The 13322-nt window shown below is 45.8% G+C and overlaps 3 protein-coding genes and 3 non-coding genes across 7 annotated transcripts; 2 read left to right on the top strand and 4 right to left on the bottom strand.

Moving 5' to 3' along the window:
- Positions 1 to 497: 497 nt before the first annotated feature.
- Positions 498 to 3647, bottom strand: RPL7A (ribosomal protein L7a; the record flags this gene model as incomplete). Its single annotated transcript, XM_052668948.1, has 7 exons — positions 498 to 662; positions 1112 to 1181; positions 1571 to 1701; positions 2025 to 2104; positions 2451 to 2591; positions 2932 to 3081; positions 3506 to 3647. Coding segments are annotated over 7 exons (819 nt in total), but the record flags the coding sequence as incomplete, so codon positions are not given.
- Positions 1795 to 1867, bottom strand: LOC128074127 (small nucleolar RNA SNORD36). Its single transcript, XR_008202994.1, has one exon. It is a non-coding gene; the product is annotated as a small nucleolar RNA SNORD36 (small nucleolar RNA).
- On the bottom strand, positions 2262 to 2338 carry LOC128074128 (small nucleolar RNA SNORD36). Its single transcript, XR_008202995.1, has one exon. It is a non-coding gene; the product is annotated as a small nucleolar RNA SNORD36 (small nucleolar RNA).
- Positions 3150 to 3224, bottom strand: LOC128074129 (small nucleolar RNA SNORD24). The gene has a single exon (XR_008202996.1). It is a non-coding gene; the product is annotated as a small nucleolar RNA SNORD24 (small nucleolar RNA).
- Positions 3648 to 4246: 599 nt separating the features above from the next.
- MED22 (mediator complex subunit 22) lies at positions 4247 to 10181 on the top strand. Of its 2 annotated transcripts, none has more exons than XM_052669613.1 (4): positions 4247 to 4423; positions 4627 to 4707; positions 5049 to 5257; positions 8848 to 10181. In XM_052669613.1, exons 1-4 carry the CDS (start codon positions 4301 to 4303, stop codon positions 9038 to 9040), a joined length of 606 nt encoding a protein of 201 aa, XP_052525573.1. In that variant the 5' UTR covers positions 4247 to 4300; the 3' UTR covers positions 9041 to 10181. The 2 variants fall into 2 exon arrangements, with proteins under 2 accessions (XP_052525573.1, XP_052525572.1); XM_052669612.1 differs by having other exon boundaries at positions 4248 to 4423; positions 8842 to 10181.
- A 442-nt stretch (positions 10182 to 10623) lies between these two features.
- SURF6 (surfeit 6) lies at positions 10624 to 13321 on the top strand. Its single transcript, XM_052669607.1, has 4 exons — positions 10624 to 10798; positions 11172 to 11387; positions 11990 to 12081; positions 12498 to 13321. Exons 1-4 carry the CDS (start codon positions 10705 to 10707, stop codon positions 13164 to 13166), a joined length of 1071 nt encoding a protein of 356 aa, XP_052525567.1. The 5' UTR covers positions 10624 to 10704; the 3' UTR covers positions 13167 to 13321.
- Position 13322: the final 1 nt, after the last annotated feature.

Below are 13322 nucleotides of genomic sequence, written 5' to 3'. Positions count from 1 at the left end.
AAAGTCAACAGCCAGCAAAGAACAGAAGGGTAAGTAGAGTTAGATACTTCCTTCACCCCTTTAGCGTGCCTTCACTTGTCATGAAAAAGGCATCACAAACCTTTAAAGGTCCTGATTTGCTTAATCCAGTGAAGTGTCACAACTGTATCAACATGCCTTTACAAAATCCATGCAGTAATTAAGCCTAGGCACTAATGATGATGTACAGCTATTTCCAAGTCAGATATCTGCATTACTAAGCTAGGCTTAAAGCCAGAAATAGGCAGGCTTGTCCCATTCAGTGTAGGATTACCAGTATGTGCAGCTGGGGGGGCTATGCTTAAAGGAGAAGAATTTAGGGCTAGCAGAGCAGCCAAGGGAAACTGTTCTAAGGGAAGAAATCTGTGCAGCCTTCTGTGCTTTCTATCCGACTGTTTTGTTGTAGGCAAATAGAGAAGGCAGGCAACAATCGCTTGCGACCCACTGACTGCAACCCTCATGAATAGAGACCACAGAAATTTCATCTGGGGGTTTATTCTCTTTATGTACACAAACCATGGTACCAAATCAGTACATCTTTAGCCCAGCTTAGTAGCCAGTTCTTTAGCCTTTGCTTTTTCAAGCTTGGCAATGCGAGCCACAGATTTTGGACCCAAGACGTTGCCACCCCAGTGACGACGGATCTGCAAAGAAGGGAGAACAAGTCAGAGCCCTCGTACCATCAGCTGAGCTCCTTCATGCACAAGGGTTGGAGCCCCCCAGTCAGGAACTCCCACACGGTTTTTAAGCAGTGAATTACATTCTGGGAGCAGCGCAGATGTGACAGTGTGAAGTTTTTCCCTGTCGTCACATTAATTTCAGGACTTCAGGGATGGAATCAAGTCTGGCTGAAGTAGATTTCTTTACACCCCTCTCCCTGTTTTAGCTCTATTTGCCTCTAAGCTGGTGACAGCGTTCACCTTGTATTCCACCAGCAGGAAAATAATCTGAATACCTAAAAAAAGCCCTAGATACAATCTACACCCAACAGGCTCTAAGCTGATCTCACTCCAAAACAGCAATCTGCATCTTACTGAGAAGCTTCTGGGGATGTTCCTATATGAACCTGAAAGACAAGGGCCACACATCTTACCTCATCATATCTGTCATTGTAGTTGGTCTTGACAGCCTCCACCAGCTTTGCAAGTGCACCCTTATCCTCCCTGTTGGGGACAGTTGCATTTCTTTAGAGCACCAGTTTCATGTTTTCTGTAAGTCTTTTGTCTTGGAATTAAGCAGCTCATAATACCAACATCATTTTTCAGGTTAACAAAAGGAGAATCACACAAACCATCAATGCTGTACAACTTACAATGCTTATAGTTCATCTTATACCTGTAATATTAACACACCTATTTGAATAAGCTAGTGATCTCTAGCTTCAGGATTTGACAGACTGCTTCATACAAGGTGACAGAGTTCATGCAAACTCAGTTGTAGCTCTTTACACTGCGCAAACTCAGATTTGACATCCATCTGCCCTATGATCTAGGCTTATAGGCAGTTTGTTTTCTCCACTACAGCGAAGCAAATCAGCACACAGAATACTTACGGGTTAACTTGGGTGAAAGCAACACAGGTACAAGTTTTCCTGTGCACCAGCCGCCCCAGCCTGGCCTTGCTCTTGATGATGCAGTACGGCACTCCCATCTTGCGGCACAGAGCAGGCAAGAAAACCACGAGCTGAAAAGAGAAAGAGAGAGAGTGTGTGTGTGTGTGTGTGTTGTATCACTGCCAGGACATGGAGGAGTGTTGCAGCTGGCCTGGGCTGTGGCAATTGCTCAGTGTTAAAAAGCTCGTTTTGCTCTTCATTGTTGACTCAGGTGAAGAAATTCATACATCATGGCAAGGCCAAGCCTCGGTCTCAGTCCAGGAAAACTGAATATGCACTGGAGTTCTCTTAAGTTGAAAGTTTGTCTTAAAATGCACTCTCACCCCAAATCCACTCCTAACCTCAAGTACAGTTGTACGGGCAGCCTCTCCCATGCACCATGGGGTGTGCTTACCTCAATGGGGTCTACATCATGGGCAATCACCACAAGCTGAGCTTTCTTGTTCTCTACCAGAGTTGTGACAGTGTTGACACCTAAAAAACAAATGACAGAAGTCTGTTTCAAGTCAGACTCTTTACCTGAGCTTTCATGTAAGCATCACAGAATCTGCTGCTTTCACAGCACACCTTTCATGAGAACTTTTCATATCCATTCAGTAACACAGAGAAGATTTTCCATGGACAATTTGCTAAAGCTCAGGGTTAAAAAGCTCGTCTATTTCACTCTTCACTTTGAGCTCAGGTGAAGAAATTCATACATCACTGCCATAGCATGTCCAATCCTGTTTGGCTGGAGCAGAACACCAACTTTTCTCATGCATTTTCTCTCCAAAAGACCACATTTCCATGTATGCAAGTAGGCAAGTTCATATACACTTACCTGCCCGGAGAACTGGTGGTCTCTTCGTTGGAGTATCTCCCTTTCCTGCAGCTTTCTGCTCAGCACGAGCCAACAGCCTCTGCTTCTTCTCTTGCTTAGTCTCTGGCCTGTACTTGTGCGCCAGCTTCAGAAGCTGTGTGGCTAGAAGTGAACATGAACTAATCAGTAAAGCAACTTGGAAATCTCAGCGTTGCCTTTTGAAGAACTCAAGTGCATCAAGAAGCACCTGCTGAGGAATTCTGGGTTTGCATCCTTAAGCAGGACCTCTGACACTTCCTACCTCCCTTTTCAGAACAGTAATTTAGGGCAGCGAACTCAGCACGCCTGCTGATCATCAGCCATCATTAAAGCCTCCCTAAACTCCCAGACACATTACAGATTATTATTTTATTTATTTTTTAAGTCTTATTTTGGTCTCTTTCCTGACACACACATCAACCATCACAGAAGTCAGAATAGATTTGGTAGGTCACATCCTTACCTGTTTGGCGGTCCAAAGCCTGACTGAACTGGTTGATTGCAGGAGGCACCTTCAAGCGCTTGTACAGAATGGAGCGCTGGCGCTGCAGCCTGATGTAGCGGGGCCATTTCACAAAGCGTGTGAGGTCACGTTTGGGCTGGATATCCTGTCCTAGAAATACAGGCTTTAACTCAAAACCGTTCCCAGTTCACACAGTAAGAGCATGCAATAGGCAAGGGTGCATCAGCGATCTTGGTGGTTATGCATGTCAGCACTGCCATTCAGATAGCAAGTATTTTTTCACATCATCTGCACAGGTAACAAAAGCAGCGTTACAGAAACCTGAACTAGCTGACCACATCACATGTGAAAGATTCATCACAACGGGAATACAACACAAACCTTTTAGCTTGGCAAACTGTCACAGCTACCTTCAATACCAAATGGAGTACAGCTCTACCACTGATCGTGGTAAAGCAACTGCCTTTACGGCTTGCTCCACTCCATGGCTTTATCACAATGCTCTTCTATCTACAGTTACACGCAACAAAATAATCCACAGTCCTTGAAGCACTCTGTGCATCCCCTTACTCACCAATGCCAAAGTTCTTGGGCCTCTTCTCAAAGAGGGGATTGACAACCTTCTTGGCCTCCTGCTTCTTGACTACAGCAGGGGCAGGTGCCACCTTCTTGCCCTTGGCCTTTTTTCCTTTAGGCTGTAAATAACAAACACGTATTTATTTTTTTTAAACTTTTTTTTTTTTTTTTAACACTTAATGCACTTTAAGAACGTGCCTGCCACTCCAAAGAGATGCTTTTAAAACAACGAACAAATCCGGCTGCTTCCCAACCCAGCAAGAGACCAGAACAAACCCTTAAACGTGACCTAAAAGCGTTTACGAGATGACCCGATTTACAACAGCGATTTGCTCCCCTCGGAGCACCCGGGGCCCGCAGGGCTGCCCGGTTCCCATCCCGCCGAACGAGCGCAGGCCCAGACCCGCCTTCCCCCATCCCGGCTTCGGCTCCCGCAGGCCCGGCCTGAGCCGAGCCTCCCCCCTCACGGCACCGTAAGGCTGCTGAGCACCCGCACCGCCTCACAGAGCGCCGCGGCCCGGCGAGCTGCGCGGATGGCGCTGGATGCCGGTAACCCCGTCCCACGGCCCGCTGCCGCTCACCATCTTGGATGTATAGTAAAAAAGGCGGAACAGGGCATGCTGGGGGATATCTATGTGGCACCAATTCTCGCGAGGTGTTGAGCCGGAAGAGGTGGGTCAGAAAGGAGGGGTTGGCCGGAAGAAGCAGGACCGGAAGGGGGTTGGCCGGAAGAGGCGGGACCGAAAGGGGACGGGACGGACCGGAAGAGGCGGTAGGAAGGGAGGAGGCGGTCATGGCGCAGCAGCGAGTGCTGCCGCAGAGTAAAGAGACCCTGCTGCAGTCCTACAACAAGCGCCTCAAGGATGATGTCAAATCCATTATGGATAACTTCACCGAGATCATTAAGACCGCTAAGGTGAGTCAGGGTCGCGGAGGGAGCACCGAAACGCCTGATGGTAGGGTGTGGACAGCGGAGTCCTGTGGGCATCGTGAAGCTGAGCGATTAGGCTTAAAGCCTAGGGATTATTGGCGTAGAAAGAAATGAAATGCGTTGTGATGCAGCAGCTGTGTGTCAGCGTTTGTGTTTATAAAGGTGAATTTATACGTTTTTGTCTTTAGATTGAGGATGAAACTCAAGTCTCTCGAGCAACTCAAAGTGAACAAGATAACTATGAGATGCATGTCAGAGCTGCAAACATTGTGAGTAGTGCTTTCATGTTCACTTCATTAGGGACGCATCGTTCGGGAGCTGTTTGCTTTGTTACTATATGTAGACAAGCCTTTATAGCTCTCAGGAGGGCTGCTGCCAAAAGAGCGACCTGATATTTGGGGCAGTGGTGCGGTGAATCCTTTCTGTGGGGCAAAGATTGCTTGCCTGTGTTGTCAGCTACCGGCTTCTGTTGGAACTCTCACCTGCTGGGGGAGCTCCTGTGTAGTCAGGGATTGAGCAGGAGGAGCAGCTTGGGGGTCCTTGTATTACAACTGGCATAAAGTCCTGTTTAAAGATATTTACTATCTGTGATTTTTCTTCCTTTTACAAGGTTCGAGCTGGTGAGTCCTTGATGAAACTGGTGTCTGACCTGAAGCAGTTCTTGATCCTCAATGATTTCCCCTCTGTAAATGAGGCCATCAACCAGCGCAACCAGCAGCTGAGAAGCTTGCAGGAGGAATGTGACAAGAAGTTGATTGCGCTACGGGATGAGATCTCCATTGACCTGTATGAGCTAGAAGAAGAATATTACTCTTCCAGGTACAAATAGGGCAGTGGACTTCTGTCTAATGACACCAGCCCTTCTGGGGCAGTTAGTCCAAACAAACAAATAGTGCTTATAGCATAGGTCTTGAGACTGTTCCCAACAAAATTCCATTGCTGTTCCTAATTTGGTCAAACCCTTTAAAGTTTAAAACAACTGCCTCTTTCTTGCAGATATCCTGCAGGGTAGAAGTGTCATGTTGGAAGAAGTATTCTGAGCATCCAGCTCTAGGTGCCTGCCTTGGTTGGCTAGACATGACAGATGATGACAAAGGAAACCTAAGCAAATTATTGCAGAAGATCAGTTTCCTTAGGGGGTGGTATCCTTCTGGAGGAGTCTCTATCTCTCTCTAGAAAAACTAGCTTGCTGAGCTGGGTGCTGATCTTAAATGAGATGCTGATGTTCCATGTCCTTGTTGCAAGCTCGTTCACAAGTGACCTGCTCACACAGTGTGCCTTTTACCTTGTAGTCCACTGCCCCAGTTGCCTGGTGTCTTTTTGAGGTGAACATCTGAAATGAGCAGAAATGACATGCTCAGTTTCATTTAATTATGAAGTATTGTGATAGGATTTTTTATGAAAGATTTATTAGCGATTTGCTTGAGGAATTTTTAAGATTTTAAAAAGACTTTTGCATAGGAAACAAGCTTTAAATAATTCAGACACTTTATTTTTTTAATTTTTTTTTTTTTGTCATGCACTCCAGCACTTCTAATTGATTATGCAGTAAATGAAAGCAGGATAAAATAACTGAGACTCAGATTATATTGGTTGCACTGTCCAAACTAAGTGAAGCCAGTGCAATAAAGGAGTGAATTCTAAACAAAAACTCATCTTTTCAAAATCTTACTAAAAATTCTTGTGACCAGGTTTTCCACTTTTGTCTCTGCTCTCTTTCGAAACATTCTGAGTGTCTGTAGCTCCAGATAAGTCAATTAAAACAATAATTGCACAGCATACTTGGCAGTTAGGCCATTGTTTATGGGTAATGTATTTTAAGAGTAGTCTTTTAAAGAGTTCTTAAAGACTTAAGGTACTGATCTGACATAGCTTAGAACCAGCTATGTTGTTTTAAGAAAATATAGAAGTTTAGAGTTGTCTTTCCAGCTTTACTTAGTTTTTTTAGGGAGCTGTGGCAAGGGATCCTAGAAGTGCCTCAGAGAAAAGTGATGATCACAGACTTAAGCACCACTCCTGGCCTTAGCAGGTCAGGGATGTATCCACTGCACAGACTGCAGCGTGCCAGAAGCTGCATCCAGAATGGCAGTGTGGAGTGAAGTTGCCTCGTGAGTGCCAGAGGTGCTGCTCTCACACTGAGGCTGCCATGGCCGTGTCTCAGTAGTTTTCTGTTCTGAGCTGAGTTCAGACCACGCTGGCATGGTCTCTTCACCTGACTGGCGCTGCATCCACCTGAAGCAATCCTTCACAGCAGAACTGATGTTAAGCACAAACAGCTTTCTTTCCTGACACGCTAAAGTGGATCTGCCTTTGTTTTCATTCTTGTGAGGGTGATGGTGAGATGAGGAGACTTGGCTTGTCTACAGAGCTATGATCCTTCTATTGAAACCTCACACCATGTAGCACTTAATCATTGCTTATAGCACTTAACTACTTTCCTGTGCTATTTCCTGTCTTTTTCTGCACCAAAGAATTTGTGTGTAAATACAGAAATGGTGATTTATTGAGAGTCCTTTTATAATTAGAATATTACGATATTTTAAATGAAATTTTATTGCCTAATGTGGGGAAAGGGTTTCTGTTATGTCACATAGCCTTAGAGTGTTAATCGTGGTTAACTGGTGGTGAATGCAAAAGCTGATTTGCCCACAAGTGGGCATTCTGTGCTGACCTGGGAGCCTGGTTGGGTTTCCTCTCTGTACCCTATTACTTCCCTGTGAGCTTAATCCCACGGGATTTATAAAGTGTCCTGTGAGGCCACGATGTTGGTTCCATACAGCCATCCTGCCAAACTGTTCTCTGATGCCCCAGATTCCCTGAAGGTCGCTGGTGAGTTTATTTGAGGTTGTCAGGTTGTCCCTCCAGGGAAGGCTGTAGAAAATTGAGCTCCCTGGAGCAGCGTACCTGCAGGTGCTGCAGAGTTGTAGGCTGCCCCACGCTTCCTTTCTTCCTGTGTGTTGTTCCCAAGAGCTGTAGAAGGATTGTAAAAGGGAATGTCTTGTGCAGCAATTGCCACCACCATTGGTCCATGAAACTAAAGCTGAGTGGGAATCTTCACTTTCAATTTCTGTTCGAGTATTTTCCTAGAGCTGCTGCTTTGTGCATAGATATTGCTGTGCTCCCTGAGGGGAGTAGAGAAGTCCCTTCTGCACCCTAAGAAACCTTCACTCAAAGGACAGAGCAGAAGGTTGAGTGGTAGTGCCTTACCACTTCTGGTACGAAGCCAACTGGGTTTTGCTGTCAGAAAACACTACAGATATTTGGTGCTTGCAACTGGTGCTTTGTGTGTTTATTCTGCAAAGCAGTAACCCCCCAAGTCCAGCTTGCCTTTCCTCATTCTAAACCCCAAACTTGTATTTATGTTCCGTTGCTCCCTCCTCTGAGATCACAGGAGCTGTCTTTGAGTGTGGACTTAAATCTCAGCATTTCATGTTTGTGCAATTTGAAGTGTCTCGTATTTCTGCACTTAAAGTACTTTGCAATGCAACTATTCAAGTCCATACGTAAAAAAAAAAATGTAAATAAAGTTGCAACAACAAAATCATTTGACCCACTGGGTTTGTTTTACTCCAATCACAAGCTGCTTTTTGCTCCAGCACTCACTTTGTCTTGGGGGTCTCTCTTGTGTGTGCAGCTCCTTCCTCTCTTTGGAGTTTGTTCTGTTTTTGTTCCAGTTTCTTCCAACGCTTTCCTTTTTAGTTTTTGCCCTTCCACATTGTGTTTTCCTCAGACCACAGTCAAGACTTAGACAGCTGTTTACTTTCCCACACTGCTGTATCATCTCATACTGTAGTCTGGAGTCCAATCCAGTAAGCTGCTTTTGTGAGGACTGTGGTACTGCTGAAACCTGTAGAAGCTGTCAGTGCTTCAGAGGCTGGGGGTTTTCAAAAGAAGAGCAGGGCCTTCTGTGGGACACTTTAGTGAGGTGGTAAGGGTGTAAATAGACTTAAATTTAGAGCACGATTTGTATTTGTTTTTCCCTCACATAGGCTGTTATGTGACTCCTAGTGAAATGATCTGTGCCTCACTCAGACTAGTAGAACTCCTGTCTTTGGGGTGCCAGAACCTCAGCCCAGATCTATCTATGGACTGGTAGTGTCTGGATTAGAGCTGAGACTCTTTCAGTTTGTAGCAGCAGCTTTGTCTTTGAAATTTCCCTGATCCTTATTAAGCCTTTAAGATTCAACACCAGCCTTTACAGGGTATTTTGCAAAACAGTGCAACAGAGCAAAAACAGTGTCACAAGACTTGGGATGTGAACGCAGGCCTTATATCCATGAACATTTTTTTGCCATTTTCTTAATGCTTTGCTTCTGTCTTGCTTTTCTCCCTCTCCTCTTTCCTTCCTCTCCTTTATCATTGTACTTGCTGCCTCTCCTTACTGTTTTTTTTGTTCTGGAAAGCTACAGTCTATGTGACAGCAATGATCTACCACTGTGCGAAGCCTACTGGAGGGAAGACTTTGACACGCTGTCTCCTGAAAGCCTCTCCATGCCTCTGACAACTGCCACAGCAGAGCAGAGTGTTGCTACCTCTCAGAGCTCAACCCCATCACACCCCCACGTGAACGGGCATGGGGCAGGCCCGACAGACCACTCCTGAAGAGGATTCTTTGCTGCTGGACACATTCCTCCTGGTGGCACTGAAGAAGTCTTCCACCTGCTGTACTGAGCAAGCATCTCCCCATCGGGACAATGCACTGGAGCTGTATTTGCAGGTTTCTGCTCACTGGATAGCCACAGTGCTTTCTCCATGCCCGGGACATTGCCATGAGTGTTCCTCTCACTTAAAGTGATAAGTGAATACAAAGCTGATTATTCTAACAACTTAGAGGTAAGTTTGGTTTTCCATGACAGTTACATGTGGAGTTGAGTAGAAAACTAGTGTTTGTTTCCATTTGAATTTCACAATAAGTACATTGTGGAGTGCTGGTAGTTGAATTTGGTTGGTTGGTTTAGAAAACTTGAGCCAAATCTGGGGATAGTAACTGTTCTGGGCCTCTTTACTCAATTTCTTATGTTTAGTGACGTTCTGGCTGCTTTAAAGCTTTCTCAGGATGCCATCAGACAACCTGTAACACTTAAGTAGGAATCCTGCAGTATTTTTCACTCAGTATTGTTCACTGTCAAAGTGCTTCACAAACTTGAACTTTTTGCTGTGAATCGTTTAAGAGGAGTCTCTCCAGGAGGCCTGTATTGAAAAGCAGTGTTATTCCTTTTGGGAAGCAGAAGGCAAACAGAATCAGACTGAGGTGTTAATAATGTGACTTGCTTAAGGCTACGGATAGAAGCATGAGCACACTTTGATTAGGCTGATTCCAATGGTTACACAAAGCTTTCTATTAACATAGCTTGAACTAACGTTTATATTCTTGAACAGCTTCATCTAATGAAATTTTGGACAGCTTAGGTGGGTGGAACAGAGGGGGTTGCTCAGTTTCCTTCCAGATAATCTTGGTGCTTTGTCTGCAGCTGTTGGGCAGCGTGGTTTTTCTGCCCTTTATCTCTGCAGTTGTTCTGAGTTGACCCTAAGAGTGCATTGTAGGGGATAGAGTTGGGCTGAAATGTGGCCGTGGCAGCTGTATTACCAACAGACAGTTCAGTAGAGCTTCCCCAGCATTCTGCCGTAATGTCTTGTTTGTGAGAATGTGAGTTTGGTGTACTTTCTGTTCTACTTTCCTTCCATTCCATTATTTTTTTCCTTTTTGTAATTAGGTGGTTTAATAAATAACTCTTTCATATCACTGAATTGTGTGGTTTTTAGCTGCAACTTTTTCTGACAGCGTGAAGCACGAATGGGTGCTAGGATGAGCGTTCCTGTATGGCCTGAAGAAAATCGCCACTCTTGCAGTTTGTGCCGTGCACACACTCCTATTCACCCTGCAAAGCATCATAAACCTGGAACAGCACCAAAGCTTCTGGGAGAGCAGCTGTCTGGGAACCACCCGTAGCGTTTCGCCTCGTATTTGCAGAACCGGTCCGGCCGTGTCCTGCCCTGCCACCCCAAACTGAGGGCTGCGGCTCCCCAAGCCTACAGGCAGACGGGGGAGCCGGGGTGGGCGGCCTTCTGCTGGCAGCGGGACTGCAGAAGCAAGATGGCGGCCCTGCGCTGAGGCTTTCGCGCCTAGTCGCGCAGATATGACGTCACTTCCAGCGAAGCGTTAACTTACTTCCGGCTCGCTCAGATTACTTCCGGCGCTGTGCGCGGCGGTTGGGCTCCTTCCGTCGCCGCGCTTCTCTCGGGGCCGCCCGCTGCGAGTAGCGGCGATGTCCAGCCTGGCCGCTCAGGACGCCTACCTGCAAGGCTTGGCGAGGAAGGTCTGCGCGCAGAACGCCCCGGAATCGCGGAAGAGGAAGTTCGGTAAGGCTGCGACCCTCTCCCGTGTGGGAACGTGGGCCTGCGGCGTGTCTGCCTCCGCCGGGTGACGGTGTGTGGTGGTGTGTGTTGGTTTGTGGTGGTTTGTGGTGGTTTTAAGCAAAACCTGTGATACGGGGTTTCTTTGCTCGAAGTTAGCGTTCTCATCCATCCTTACACGTGTGAGGATGGCATGTAAGTGAATGTGGTTATTGCTAAAATGGCTGAGCACGTCTGGCTCTGCTTGGATAACTCTTCAAGGTTCTTAAGCGCCACTGCGATGTTGTGCAGCGTGGTTGTACCTCAGTACTCTGCTGTACCTGAATGTTATTCATGGGGGCAATGTCCAGGTTTGTATATTTTTTCCTTTGTCTCCTAGTATCGAAGTCAGGCCAGCCAGATGATGCTGGCAGGCAGCTCAAGAAAAAGAAGAGAAAGAAGTCTAGGAAGCAAGTTGAGAAGACAAATTCTCCTGCAGTTAAACAAGAGGTGTCTAACACTAATAAACTTGCTCCAGGACAGAAAGCAGCCCCACAGGCCAACAAATCACCTCCAGGGGGTGTTAAGCAGAACAAAAACGAGAATTCTGTTACAGGTAAGAATAGCAGAATTGTCTGTGGTTAACGTGAGCTGAGGTGGCCACGTTTCAGCTGGTTCACATACCTATCATTTGGAAACCATTTAAGAAATCCAGTTCAATTGAAAACACTTGAGTTTATTCCATGTACATAAGTATGCACTGTGACCGCTGGGGGGCTCTCTAGAAGTGTCAGCACTTCATATGAATTGCTGTTTTTGTTTTGTTTTTTTTTTTTTTTAATGGGTTTTATTTCATGGGTACATATATATCATCTTATGTCCTCTTTTCATTATAAATAAGGAAATCCTGATCACAAGCTGAGTGGAAAGATGTATTTGGCATCTTTGTTTCCATTGGTGTTTACCCCCTTTTTGTTTGGGAACTACAGGGCATATCAGGCCACCCTGGGCTGGCAGTGTTGAATGCTGATGTGGGTAGAAAAAGGAGAATTCTGAAGAAACCAACAAAAATAGAAGCTCTTGGGTTCATTAGAATTTCATTTCATCCTTTCGTAACACCTGAAGAACTCTCATAGCTTTTCCCATAGCTATAGAAAATTCCTCAGTGTAGCCAGTGCTGTATTTTAAGTATTTTTCTTTTCTTCCTCTCACTATCAGATGCCAAAAGTGAACGTGGTTCCACTTCTTTTTCTGCAATAAATCTCTTGCGTCAGAGACTTCATGAGAAGATTAAAGAAGCTTCTGGGCGGGTATGAGAACCCTGTGTACCCTACTGTGCGTGTGGGTATGGTGTGAATCATCCCTAAGTCACCACATGCCCTGGGAGCTGTGATGTTCCAAGGTTTAGGGCTGGAGATAATTCCATTCCCTAAGGAATAACAAGGAATCCTGTTTATTTTCTGGGGTCCAGAAAAATGCATGTGAAAAGGTAGGGGCTGGAGGAGTGCAGAAAAGGCACTGGAAATCTGCAAGGGGAGTTTAAGTACAGGATTCTTGGTGAGAGTGAAAGGCTTGAAGTGCATTTACTGTCTGCATTTGGTGTCTGAAAGCTGAGCCAGTTGCTTCTTAAATACTTCATTTCTAGGGAAAAGTTTGAAATCAGGACCTTAAGCAGATCCCACTTTTATCTCTGTGTTATCCCCTGATTCATATCTGCCCTTTTTAGGATGATACCAAAGAATTGCCTCCTTCAGTCCTGGAGAAGAGGCGACGAAGAAAGTATGAAAAAGAGAGAAAGAAGCGCAAAAGAAAGGAGTTGAAGATGAAGGCAAAAGCAGTGAAGGAAGAAACTGAGGAGGTACCTATAGAGCCACAAAGCAAAAAGGAAGAGAGCAAAGCTGAGATTGTCTTCAACAGGATCAAAGTGCATGAAGAGAATGAGCTGAACAAGATCCAGAAGAAAAAAGAGAAGAGGAAAGGAGTGAAGGGGAAAATCACTCCTCTGACAGGTAGGAATTACAAGCAGCTGCTGAGCAGGCTGGAGATTCGGAAGAATAAGCTGGAGGAGCTCAAGGAAAAGGACCAGAAGAAAGCTCAGGATCTGGAGATGAAAATGAAATGGACAAATGTTCTGTATAAGGCAGAAGGTGTGAAGATCCATGACGATGAGGAGCGTCTGAAGGAGGCTCTGAAGCGCAAAGAGAAGCGGAAAGCACAGCGCCAAAAGCAGTGGGAGAAGAGAACAGAAAAAGTGGTAGAAAGGATGCAGCAGCGGCAGGAGAAGCGTCGCAAGAACATTCAGAAGAAGAAGAAGGAGAAAATTGAGCAGAAGAAAGCCAAGGCCCGGAAGAAGGGTCGTGTTCTGCCGGAGGACTTGAAAAAGGCTGGCTTGTAGTGGCCCAGGAGGCATCTGGACTTGTGTCCTGGCCGTGTAAGCTGCAGTTAAAGGCAGTTGATGGGATTCTTGTGGCAGTCTTTAATGGGGCTATTCCAGCACATCAGCCTGCAGCTGTCCCAGCCTGGAATTGAGGTCTGGGGGTGTCACTGTCAC

Source organism: Tympanuchus pallidicinctus, unplaced genomic scaffold (assembly GCF_026119805.1).
Source record: "Tympanuchus pallidicinctus isolate F22 unplaced genomic scaffold, pur_lepc_1.0 scaffold8, whole genome shotgun sequence".
Taxonomy (NCBI): domain Eukaryota; kingdom Metazoa; phylum Chordata; class Aves; order Galliformes; family Phasianidae; genus Tympanuchus; species Tympanuchus pallidicinctus.
This window is presented reverse-complemented; position numbering and strand designations above follow the sequence as displayed.